At 40.0% G+C, this 13,127-nt stretch overlaps 1 protein-coding gene across 1 annotated transcript in view; it reads left to right on the top strand.

Annotated features, from left to right (window-relative positions):
* Window positions 1–13,127, top strand: part of C9H10orf67 (chromosome 9 C10orf67 homolog) — a 151,873-nt gene that overhangs the window by 75,911 nt on the left and 62,835 nt on the right. Inside the window, exons 9-10 of the mRNA XM_030818461.1 lie at window positions 7,989–8,048; window positions 8,848–9,012. Coding sequence (XP_030674321.1) covers window positions 7,989–8,048; window positions 8,848–9,012 — 225 coding nt within the window. The remainder of the gene's footprint in view (window positions 1–7,988; window positions 8,049–8,847; window positions 9,013–13,127) is intronic.

Here is a 13,127-nt window from a genome sequence, read left to right on the forward strand (position 1 = left end):
CAAGCAATCCTCCCACCTCAGCCTCTCAAGTAGCTGGGACTATGTGTCACTGCACCTGGCATCAATTTGGTTTTAAGTGAATAGGAAGTACCCCTGAAAGAAGCAAATGGAAATACTCTCTGTAAGGAAGTACTTTAATCCTAAGCCTCAGAGAATTCTCGGAATTCTCTCCCCTACAATTATAGGAGCAATTAATATCACATAGTCAAAGATAAGGAAGCACACAGGAAATAAGGAACCACCTGTGTTTTGCAGCAAGTCAGGGACCCCGAACGGAGGGACCAGCTGAAGCTGTGGCAGAAGAACATAAATTGTGAAGATTTCATGGACATTTATGAGTTCCCAAAATTAATACTTTTATAATTTCTTATGCCTGTATTTACTGTAATCTCTGAACATAAATTGTGAACATTTCATGGACATTTATTAGTTCCCAAAATTAATACTTTTATAATTTCCTATGCCTATTAAATCCTAGGTATAGGATTTAATCTCTTAATCCCGTCATCTTTGTAAGCTGACAATGTATGTCACCTCAGGACCCTGTGATGATTGTGTTAACTGTACAAATTGTAAAACGTATATTTGAACAATATAAAATCAGTGCACCCTGAAAAAGAACAGAATAACAGTGATTTTCAGGGAACAAGGAAAGATAACCATAAGGTCTGACTGCCTGTGGGGTCGGGCAGCATACAGCCATATTTTTCTTCCTACAGGGAGCCTATAAACAGATGAGTGAGTAGGAGAAATATCGCTGAATTCCTTTCCCAGCAAGAAATATTAATAATTAATACCCTGGGAAAGGAATGCCTTCCCAGGGGTAGGTCTATAGATGGCCGCTCTGGGAGTGTCTGTCTTATGCAGTTGAGATAAGGGATGCAATACTTCCTGGTCTCCTGCAGTGCCCTCAGGCTTACTAGGATTGGGAAATTCCAGCCTGGTAAATTCTAGTCAGACTGGTTGTCTGCTCCCAAACCCTGTTTCCTGTTAAGATGTTTATCCAGACAATGTGTGCCCAGCGGGACATTGACCCACATCAGTAATTCTAATTTCTCCCTTGCCTTGTGATCTTGCTCTGCCCTTTGACTTGTGATTTTTTATTGCCCTTTGAAGTGTGTGATCTCTGTGACCCACTCCCTATTCGTACACTGCCTCCCCTTTTGAAATCCCTAATAAAAACTTGCTGGTTTTGCAGCTCTAGGTCGCCGTCACGCTCCTACCAATATGTGATGACACCTCCGGAGGGCCAGCTATAAAATTTCTCTCTTTGTACTTTTTCTCTTTATTTCTCAGACCGGCCAACACTTGGGGAAAATAGAAAGAACCTACATTGAAATATTGGGGGCTGGTTCCCGTGATACCTGTGAGAAACAATACAGAGTGAAAACAACTACATGGACTTCAGAAGTTCAAGTTTTCCAACAATATTTACTGTGTGTGGTAGTTTGCCTCCAAAAGTGGAGCAGGACTTGGTCCTAGTCAAGGAACCAGCAATATACGCCTAGTTGGATTTCAAAATTACTATGGACCAGCTATTGCTTTATGCCTCCTTCTTCCCTTGAATGGAGTGGGATCTCTAGTGCTTATCCTGTGTCCCACCATGGAATGTTGGCTGTGTGGGGACAGATAACTTGTCTCTTTAGTTTCTGGATCTTCAGATCAAGAGAGATTGTACTCAACTAGCCTCATCTGCACCTGGACCTGATTTAGATAATGAGATTCCAGACTTCAAGCTGATGCTATAGTACAATGAGATTTTTAAAGGCCTCGAGTGAAGACAAATATATTTTGTTCATGGGAAGAATATAAAATAATGGAGCCAGAAGGCAGGTAGATGAAGAAAAAGCATTTGAGGGACTCCAATTTCCATTCATGATAAAAAATACTCTCAGAAAACTGGGAGTAGAAGAGAACCTCTCAAGCTGATAAGAGATATCTACAAAACACACTATTATCATGGTTGATAGTGAAAGGATGAAGATTTTGAGTCTGAAGTCAGAAATATGACAAGAATTTCTGCTGTTATCACTTCCATTCAACATTGTATTTTAGGTCCTAACCAGTGCAATGATGCACACACAAAAAAATAAATAACATCCAGATTGGGAAGGAAGAGGTAGAACTTTTTAAATTCCCAGATGACATGATCATCTCTATAGGAAATCCTAACAAATCTACAAAAATAGCTACTAGAATTAATAAGTGAATGCAGAAAGGTTGCAAAGATCAAGATACAAAAATCTTGTACTTCTATATATAAGCAATGGACAATCAAAAATTGAAATTTTGAAAAACACCAGTTATGATAGCATCAAACAATATGAAGTGCTTATGGATAAACATGACAAAATACACACAAAACATGTACAGTTAATAATATAAAATACTGCAGAAATAAAGACTTAAATAGTTGCAGAAATATTCCATTGTTCATGATTCAGGAGATGCATATTATCAAGCTGTCAATTCTCTCCAGATTGATTTATAGATTCAAAACAATCCTAATCAAAATCCCAGCAGGGTTTTTTTTGTTGTTGTTGAAATCAACAAGCCTATCTTAAAATTTATATAGACATGCACAAGACCTGGGATAGCTAAAACAATTTTGAAAAAGAGCAAAGTTGGAAGATGCACACACCTGGTTCAAACTTGCTGTAAAACCATAGTAGTCAAGGTAAAGTGGTCTTGGCGTAAGGATAAACATAGATTGCTGAAATAGACTAGAGAATCTAGAAGTAGACCCTATGGATCATATATAATGAATTGATTTCTGACCAAGATGCAAAGGCAATTCAAGTAGTAAGGATAATCTTTTCAACAAATAGTACTGAAACAATTGGACAGCAATAAGTGAAAAATGAACTTCAACCCTTACCTGACACCTCATATAAAAGTTAACTTGAAATGGATCAGAATTGTAATAGCTGAAACTACAAAACTTCTAGAATAAGGTATAAGAGAGAATCTTAGTGGTCTCAGATTTGGCAAAGATTTCTTAACAAATTACAGTTTATCAAAAATTTAAAAAGCTTAGCCAGGCACAGTGGCTCGTGCCTGTAATCCCAACACTTTGGGAGGCCAAGGCTGATGGACTGCTTGAGCCCAGGAGTTCAAGACCAGCCTGGGCAATGTAGTGAAACTTCATCTCTATAAAAAATAGAAAAATTAGGTAGTCATGTTGACATGCACCTGTAGTCCCAGACACTTCAGAGGCTGAGGTGGGAGGATCACCTGAACCCAGGGAGGTCAAGGTTGCAGTGAGCCCTGATCACACCTCTGCACTCCAGCCTGGGTGACAGAGCAAGACGTTGTCTCAAACAACAACAACAAAAAGTTTACTCTTCAAAAAAATTTTTTAATTAAAAAAACAAACCACAGAGTGGGAGAAAATATTCACAAAATATATTTAACAAAGGATTTGCATCTAGACTATGCGAAGAACTCTTACAAGGTAATAATATAAAAACAACCCAATTTTTTAAATGGCCAAACTATTTGAACAGGCACTTTATTTAAAAAGATATATAGATGGCAAATGATGACATAAAAAGATGCTCAACATCATTAGTCTTTAGGGAGATACAAATTAAAATCTCAATGAAATATCGCTATATACTCACTAGCATGGCTAAAATTTAAAAGGTCGACCATAAAAAGTGTTGTCAAGGATGTGGAGCAACTAGAGCTCTTATTCTCTGCTAGTGGAAATGTAAACTACACAACCATTCAGAAAAATATTTTGACAGCTAAAAGAAATTTCTAAAATTCTATATTTAACAGATTGTCTGGCTATCCCACTCCTTGGTATTTACCCAAGATAAATAAAAGCACATGTTCACACAAAGTCTTGGGTCACAAATGTTTATAGCAGCTTTGTTTGTAAGAGCAAAAAACCGGAAACACTTCTGGTATACAGTAATGGATAGAGGGGAGTCTAAGTCTCTTTGTAGGACTCTAAGAACATGCTTTTTGAATATGGGTGCTCCAGTATTGGGTGCATATATATTCAGGATAGTTAGCTCTTCTTGTTGAATTGAATCTTTTACCATTATGTAGTGCCCTTCTTTGTCTTTTTTGATCTTCGTTAGTTTAAAGTCTGCTTTGTCAGAAACTAGGATTGTGACCCCTGCTTTTTTCTATTTTCCTTTTGCTTGGTAAATTTTTCCCTCCTCCCTTTATTTTGAGCATATGTGTTTCTTTGAATGTGAGAGGGGTCTGTTGAAGACAGCATACTGATGGGTCTTGACTCTTTATCCAGCTTGCCATTTTGTGTCTTTTAATTGGGGCTCTGTCCCAGGGACAGATCAGAGTTCTGTACATATAACCCTGGCTGGAGTTGCTGAAATTCCTGCAGGGAGGCCCCACCCAGTGAGGAGAGCTGGATCAGGGTTCCACTTAAAGAAGCAGTCTGGCCACTATTTCTGCACAGCAGCTGTGCTGCATTGTGGGAGACTCCTCCTTATCTGAACCACCTGGACTCCCTAGAACTGGCGGGCTAGAACAGCTGAGTCAACCAAACCATAGAGATGGCAGCCGCCTCTCCCCCTGGGAATTTGGTCCATCTCAGGCTGTCTCCAGCCTGTTGCTGCTGGCTGGCTGGAATTCCAAGCCAGTGAGTCTTAACCTGTAAGGCACCATGGAAGTGGGGCCTGCAGAACAAAGCTGCTTGGCTACCTGGATTCAGTCCCCTTCCCAGGGGAAGGTACAGACAGATCTGCCACCTTGCCAGGATTCCCAGGACCAGAGTATGTGAAACTGCTGGGTCTCCATGTATGCCTGAGCAGCTAGTCTGCCAAGACTCCACACACCTCTGTGTATCAGACCCAGGGCCCTAGTGGTATGGGCTCATGAGGGGATCTCCTGATCCACAGGTTGCAAAGATCTATGGGAGAAGCATGGTTTCCCAGGGGAGGTCACACAATCACTCACCACTTCCGTTGGCTGGGGGCAGGGGTTCCTCTGGCTCTGTGCTGCTCCTGGGTGGACCATCACCCCACCCTGTTTTTCTTCACTCTCTGTGGGTCAAGTTGTCTGCCTAGTTGGTCCCAATGTGAGAATCTGGATATTTCAATTGAAGGTGCTGAATTCAGTCACCATTTTTATTCTTCTGCATGACAACCATGGACCACAGCTGCTTCTAATTGGCAATCTTGGCCCCTCCCCCAGCATGTAGTCTTTCGTGGGATAGTATTATATATACTTGAAAATGATGTGTTTTCTGCCACTGTTGGGTGTTACAAATTAGATCAAGAGAGTGATAGTGTTATTCAGGGCATCTATATGTAATTTTTTTGTTTCTATCAATTTCTGAGACGGGTGTTATTTATTAATTCTCATAATTTTACCAATTTTGCTTTGCATATTTTTTAGCTCTGTTATTAGGCACATACACATTTATGAACATTATGTCTTCCCAATGAACTGATCTTTTTATCATTATATGTCTTTCTTTAGCTCTAGCATTTCTTCCATCCTGAAATCTACTATATTAGATATAAATGCATTATCTCCAGCCTTCTTATGTTTGTGTTGCGTTCCTTTTTCAATGCACTTATTTTTAATCTCTCACTATATTTATATTTAAGTGCTTCTCTTGTAGACAGCAAATAGTTGGGCTTGCTTTTGGAATACATCCTAGCCATTTCTGCATTTTAACTAGATTGTTTAATTCATCATTCACTGTTACTATTAATAGGGTCAGATTAAGCTCTACTATTTCATTATTTATTTTCTATATGTCTTCTCTTGGTTTTGTTGTGGTCATTCCTCTGTTCCTTCTTTTTTGCCTACTTTTAATATTTTAGAATTCCATTGCAAATTATCTATTACCATTTGGCTCTATCTTACAGCAGGCGCTCTAGTGATTGTAATTTACATTCTTAACTTTTGACAGTCCACTTGGAGTTACTGTTGGACAATTTCATGTAAAGTATAGAAACTTTGCAAACATATATGTTTATTTATATATCTATTTATTTCTTCATTCATCATGTTACAGTTGTCATATGTTATATATTTATACCAGTGTCATAATTCTTGCTTTAAACAACCCTATGTGTTTGAAAGAAATTAAGACAAAATAGTTATATATTTTCTGACGCTCTTCAGTCCTTTCTAAAGATCACATGTTCTATCTGAGGGATGATTTATTACATTTTCTAGAACTTTCTTATAGTAGTATGAAGAAAATGATTTTTAAACCATTACAACAAAGCTTAACTATAATACAGCCATGTGTTGCATAATGACATTTTGGTCAACAAAAAACTAAATACACGATGGTAGTCCAATAAGATTATGATACCATATTTCTACTGTAACTTTTCTATGTTTGAATATGTTTAGATACACAAATACCTACCATTGTGTTGTAGTTGGCTACAATATTCAGTACAGTAATATGCTGTTCAGGTTTGTGGCCTAGGAACAATAGGCTATGCCATAAAGTCTAGGTGTGTAATGGGCTGTGCAACCTGTATTTCTGTAAATACACTCTAATGTTTGCACATGATAAAATTGCCTAATGAGACATTTCTCAGAATGTATCCCCATTGTTAAGCCATTCATGACTGTATTAGGCTTGAGTTCAAACCCATTGAAACCAACTAAGTAAAGCCTTTCGTGGGCATCAGTAACTATCCTCTCAGACTGCAAGATGTTGTTAGACAGCCCTGCTTGCTCTTGAGTTCTGCTTTATTGGTAGGTGAGAGAGAATTTTACAAATCCATGGTAGTTGTTGTTCAGATGCCAATGAGATTAATGGTTAGATGTGTTTCTCATCATTGTTTAATTTCAAGTAGGATTAGTTATAATTAGAATCCCTGGCCTTACTCATAAATTCATATTATGAAAAAATCTTAATATTATGGAAACATGCACTGATAATACATTTTTTGATACAATACCTTTTATACCTAGAAATTAAAATTGATTTTTTTTCTGAAGTCAGGGTCTCACTCTGTTGCCTAGGTTGGAGTGCAGTGGCACAATCACAGCTCACTGTAACCTCAAACTCCTGAGCTCAAGCGATTCTCCTGCATCAGCTACCTGAGTAGCTGGGACTATACGTACACGCCACCACACCTGAGTAATTTTTATTTTTTTATTTTTTATGGAGACAGAGGTCTTGCTATGTTGCTCAGGCTAGTCTTGAACTCCTGGCTTCAAGCAACCCTCCTGCTTCAGCCTCCCAAAGTGTTGGGATTACAGGCGTAAGCCACTGCACCCAGCTTTGAAATTGATTTTTAAAGTAAAATTTCATTCATTACATTATTGAAGTTTAACTATTAAATTATCTTAAATTTCTCAAGCTATCTTTTTTTTTCTTTTTTTTGAGACTGTGTTTCACTCTTGTTGCCCAGGCTGGAGTGCAATGGCACTATCTTGGCTCACTGCAACCTCTACCTCCAGGATTCAGGCGATTCTCCTGCCTCAGCCTCCCAAGTAGCTGGAATTGCAGGCACCCACCACCACGCCCAACAAATTTTTTGTATTTTCAGTAGAGATGGGGTTTCATCATGTTGGCCAGGCTGGTCTTGAACTCCTGACCTCAGGTGATACACCTGCCTCAGCCTCCCAAAGTGGGATTACAGGTGTGAGCCACTGTGCCCGGCCTTCTCAAGCTATCTTATATTAAGAATAAGACCTAGTATTTGTAGCTGTTATAATAATGTAACAAATTATCACCTCATAAGCAAATAATGCATGTTTTCCTATGATCTTTGTTGTACTTAATTCAATGAATAAATGTTAATGACTTTAGATTTTTGCAATGTTATGTATTCCTGTTCACTTTTTTAATAAAAGTTCTTTTTCTGGATACAAGTTTGTTTTTTCTTTGATATTATAACTTTTATCCCATAATAGTTTTGGGAGACAAATGGTTTAAAATGTTACTCTTTCATTGCTTATAGAAGTTTTACAGAAAATTGCCTTTTTTAATCTTTGCAGATAATAACCAATGATATGGGCCTTCAATTTTACAGATTAATAAACAGAAAGAGGACAAGGAAATGAGAAAAAAGTATGGCAGCTTAAGTGTAAAGGTTTGTATTTAAGTTTTTTTTCTCTCTCTCTTTCTCTTTAATTTTGTGCTTCTCTGATTTCGGTATCTGAATTGACAAATCTGTGTAGCATACTGAGGTTTTTCACTTTCCAACCTGAGTTTGAAAAAGAAAGTTCTCAAAAGTGAGAGCAAGGCCGGGAGCAGTGGCTCATGTCTATAATCCTAGTACTTTGGGAGGCTGAGGCAGGAGGATTGCTTGAGTCCAGGAGTTCAAGACCAGCCTGCGCAACATAGTGAGACTCTATCTCTTTAAAAATAAATAAATAAATAAATAAATAAATAAATAAATAAATAAATAAAGTGGGGCAAGAAGTGCGAATGGGAGATCAGGAGCTGATTGTTGAGAACAGGGAGCAGAGAGTGAAATCGAAAGCCAAAAAGCCAGCTAGTGGGGCATCAGGAGGAGTGCATCCTGATATCCTCATCCTTCCTACTATTTCCGTACCTTCTTCCTACCTAGATACAAGCCTCAAGCTGCCACCCACCCCTCTCCACATAGACCACCATTTCAGGGGCTTCCAAAGAGCATGGATCTGTTGGTGTGTTCTTCTTAGGACATGAGGATTAAAGGGGGAGAGTGGAGAAATAAGCCCAGCCTGCCAATCAAATCCTGCTAGGAGAGACTGTGGGCCCGGAAGCAAGAACAAATCCATGCGCTCTAGGACTGAAAACCTCAACTCTGCAATTCCAGCTCAGGGGAGGGGAAGAGTGTGAAAGAAAGGGACACAAATCCAAGAAACAAAATGAGAATAACAAAGTTGTTTCTTTTTGTGTGGCAGGCTGTAAGATCAGCCAAGGGGAGAGAAGCCTCTTTGTCCCCATGGCCCAAGTCTCCACCCAGCACCACAGCTTCGAGGCCACATTCTGCGACCATGAGTGTATCATCTGCTGGGGCCAAGAAAGCTAAGACACCAAAGAAGGCTTTAAAGGAAGACCAAGCTGTGGTAAGAACTGCTTCCATGACCACACCCTGTCCACCTTCCTCTGCACAGGGGCTCCTGTCTCTTTAGCCCTATCCATGAGGCCTGCAGTCTAAGCACACCTGGTTCTCACCCCTGAGTGGGGAGCTCCAGCTGCCTATTTCTAAACCAACATGTCAGAGGGAGCCTCCTTCACTTTCCCAAGATGAAGTCATCAGTATCCCCAGCCAGGCAGTTGATTTAGCTAAGTCACTAAGCACCAGTGGGTCTCTATTTAATTACCAAAATAGAGAAGCTACATCCCAAGCACTTTCTAGGATATGCAGTCTCAAACTCATTACTGCCCAGTGTCATCAGAAGATTCCCGAAAGGACACACAGGTAGCCAGTCCATTTGCTCATGCAGGATTCCTCAGCCTACAACTGGGTGAAATCACGCTCTCAGAGACGTGCATGCATGAACTCTATGCTGCTGCTCTCCTTTTCTACCTTTCCCCAGATCATCACAACTGTTTCTGCAGGAGCTAGGGTGGCACCCTTGGTCTACATAAAAAGGAGGTGCTAAGAAGTAGCTCTGAGACACTCAGCTCACTGTGGGCTAATTGTGTGTATGTTTATGAGGCACTGCTCACTACATTATACAATACCTCCCATCATTATGACCCTGTATCTCTACAGCCTTCTGCTCTTAGCCGTAAGAATAGTTGTATTTCTACAACTCTTAGTTGTTCTGTGGACACTGTGAATTGTGTAGTCAAGGCTCCTTTTAGAAGGCATAGAACCCATGTTTTGCTCTCTCAAACTCTGTCCTGTTCCTACGTGTTCCCACGTGTTCCCACATTCTTCCTTCTTCTCCTACACAGGGCAGAATTTGCACTTCTCTCACTTAGAGCATGGAGGACTGGAGCAGAATTGTGCACGCCGTGTGCATCCTTGCTCCAAAAAGGGGGAAGGCGAGGTGCAGATCTCTCGTGCCCACTCGCCAGGAGATGGACCACTCCTCATATCCACAGAGCGGGAGGGAGCAGGTAGAGCAAGGCCAGGCTTGTTGCGCTACTGGAAGTCACTCTACTGGGAAGAGAAAAAGCATTCTCCTCTGTGAGCATTTCCACTTTGCAGAGAGCTAGGAAGTGTAGACAATTGGAAATCAGTGTAATTTCCCAAGGGAAAAAACTGACACTGGAAGAGGGTAAATTTTGCATAGAAATGACCAGTGACTAGGTTCTAGAAGTAAGATTTTTATAACCCAGACTTTGGGAAGTATTTTTTTGGACCACACAAAAAAAGAACTGAACTGCTGTGCAATGCTGCATGCTGACCTGGTTGGGGAGACCGGCCACGCTGGGTGAGGGGCCCAAGGCTGGGTCAGCTGCCATGAAATCGGTCATGTGTCAGGGGTCTGTGGTCCGAGGCTCTGAGATGATGGCTGGGAGGACTGCACAGCCCGGTCAGCGACTGGGGCAGAGCAGCTGAGCCTCTTGTCCTGAGGTCACAGCAGCAGGGGGCAGCTGTAGCAGAAGGTGCCCCGGTCCCCACAGCAACCCCAAGGCTAGAACTAAATCCTAGAATTCCAGCTTGGAAGCTCCGGTGTCCCCAGTTTACAGATGGAAGCTGAGCTTCCAAAGTCACAGCCACAAGGGGCAGAGATATTCCCTGTTGTCCCCCACTGAAAATGCAAAATAAAGGACAAAGACTGACAAATCTCTGAGAAGGTGTCATTTCAACAGGCTTTTCTCTTTGTGTAACAATCTTTCCCTGTGACTGTAATGATGGTGGCCTGGGTATCTCCAAAGCTTACCAGTACATTTTGTCAGCTGAGGGAGTCTCTGAAGTTAATATATAACAATAAGTCAAAATTGGACTGGGGGAGTGTAGAGATTATTTAAACTGGGTTTACGTATTTCTATGAATTGGCCCAATTTTAAAATGAAGTATGTTTTTCTAGTTCACTGTTATTACTGTCACTTACACTTTGTTAATAATAATAATCCTGTTGTTCTAAGCGCTCCCTTCTATCCCCGTCCACTGTGGTTTATTCTTTACCGTATATATACACATTCTAGCTATAATTTTCCTGCTCCTCTTTTAAATATTTAACTCCATGGAGGTAGCTGGACCTATTAAAAATTGTCTTTAAAGGGTTTTATAATATTTACCACGTGTAAATTACCACATGGAGGGCTTGTTACAGGAACTTTGTACATCAGTCATTTAACGTATCTAATTAATCATACTTATTTTTTTGAAATCTGTGTCATTCGGTGGGAACAGCACACGTGCTACCCACAGCGGAGCACACAGTGATAAACTGAGTGTTTAGCCAGTCTGAAAAATACGATATGAACATTAGCTGTCTGATTTCTATTAATGAACGATTTCACAACATAAAATTTGTATTTGTACAGTGCTTTTATGTAAAGTTTGCTTTTTGATATGTGCAAAACATTTCAAATACTCAAGTTTCATATATCAAGGTTAAAATGGATTCTCAGGTTTTCCTCTCCCGACCCTGAGTAATTAGTTAATTATGCTTGCACCCAATACATGCTTCCATGTAGGACTTCTGAGCTTCCATGGGGTAACCTGGTCTATACTGATGAACATATGGTGCATGCTTTGATCTGCAGAAAGAATCAGGGCCCTTCTGTGTGGGAAATGGGACATGGGAGAAAGTCAGTCATGTTCCCATTCTTAGAGTTCTCTCAATACAAAGCAATTTCTACAGATAAAAGACTTCAATAAAAACTCTAGAACTTCTTTTTTTAAACATTCAAGAAGTGTTAGGTAAAATAGTATTGCAACTATTTTGCAGTTATGACCATAGTCACCTTGCAAGCTAGTGATTTAAAAAAAAATTGTTATTGTGGGATATAGAATTATTACTATAGCTATATAATATTATAGGCTAGATGGTTGAAGAAAAGATCTTTTCTTCTGAAATTTCCTATTTTTCTCCTAGATACAACTCTTATTTGGTTAAATTGCACATTTAAGATAAGCTCTATTAGAGAAGAAAACAATATAATCTGCTTACTGTTTCATTATTCCATTCTTTTTTCCCTTGGCTTGGCTTGATACAGCAGGCAGTTAAGGGAGCTGCAGAGCAGTGTGGGAAAACCAGCACTTTACCCGTTGTTTATCCGGCAGTGCTAGGCAATGCAGTAACAGAGATAGGACAATCCTGCACATGTGCATGATCTTCAGAGGTTGTCAAAGGATATTTACTATATTTTGATGGATTATGATGACACAAAAGAATTTTCCTTATCGTACTTGATCTTTGTTTTATAATATGGATAACCCTAAAATGTAGAGATAAAATGTCAAAATCATCGAAAATCACATTTTTCATTTATCACTAAAATGAATTCATCTTTAGATTCTGCTCTCAGAGAGCAAAATTGAAAATGTGAGTAATATATTTAAAATCCAGCTAAAAGGTGACTTTCATCTTCTGCCTTATTTTATGCTGGGTAGTTTGATAATAAATTAAATAAATATCTTTGGCATATTTGGAACAGAAAATATTCTAGTGAAAATAGCGTTTAATATTTGTGGGATACATGAAAAGATGTTGTCAAAAACCGACTGAAAAGGGGGTTTATGCTTGTGCTCTTATTGATTTTGTTGGGAAGCAATTATAACATTTTATTTGTGGCATTCACTAGGTTTCAGTGTGACTTAAACTGAGGACTGAAGATTTTGCTATGAAATCAAGAATAGATAAATTCAAGATTTGGATAATGTCCTTATTCCTCCCTACGCACTGTCAGCCATTGGGACAGATGTGAGGTCCTGACCACAGATGATAGCGACTTGGTGGTAGCAGAAATGTCATCCCTGACATTCAGGAGCCCACAGACAGCGAGGTGACCCTCTCCCCTACCCCCTGCCCCTCACATGGTGTTGCTTGATTCCATTTGCTGGGGCTTCAGCTGTGGATTTCTCTCCAGTTCCCAGTGGGAGTCAAGGCTGGTCCTGAACACCAGGTCATTTGGCCAGACTCCTGACACTACCCAGACATGGGTCTTTCCCCCGGAAGGCTGAGCATCTGACATGCTGTCACTCATTCTGACTGCCATCGTCACATCTGCCAGTGCTGCTGCCTGGTGTATTAAATCGCTGCTCACCAGAGTCAAG

This window comes from Nomascus leucogenys, chromosome 9 (genome assembly GCF_006542625.1).
Source record: "Nomascus leucogenys isolate Asia chromosome 9, Asia_NLE_v1, whole genome shotgun sequence".
NCBI lineage: Eukaryota > Metazoa > Chordata > Mammalia > Primates > Hylobatidae > Nomascus > Nomascus leucogenys.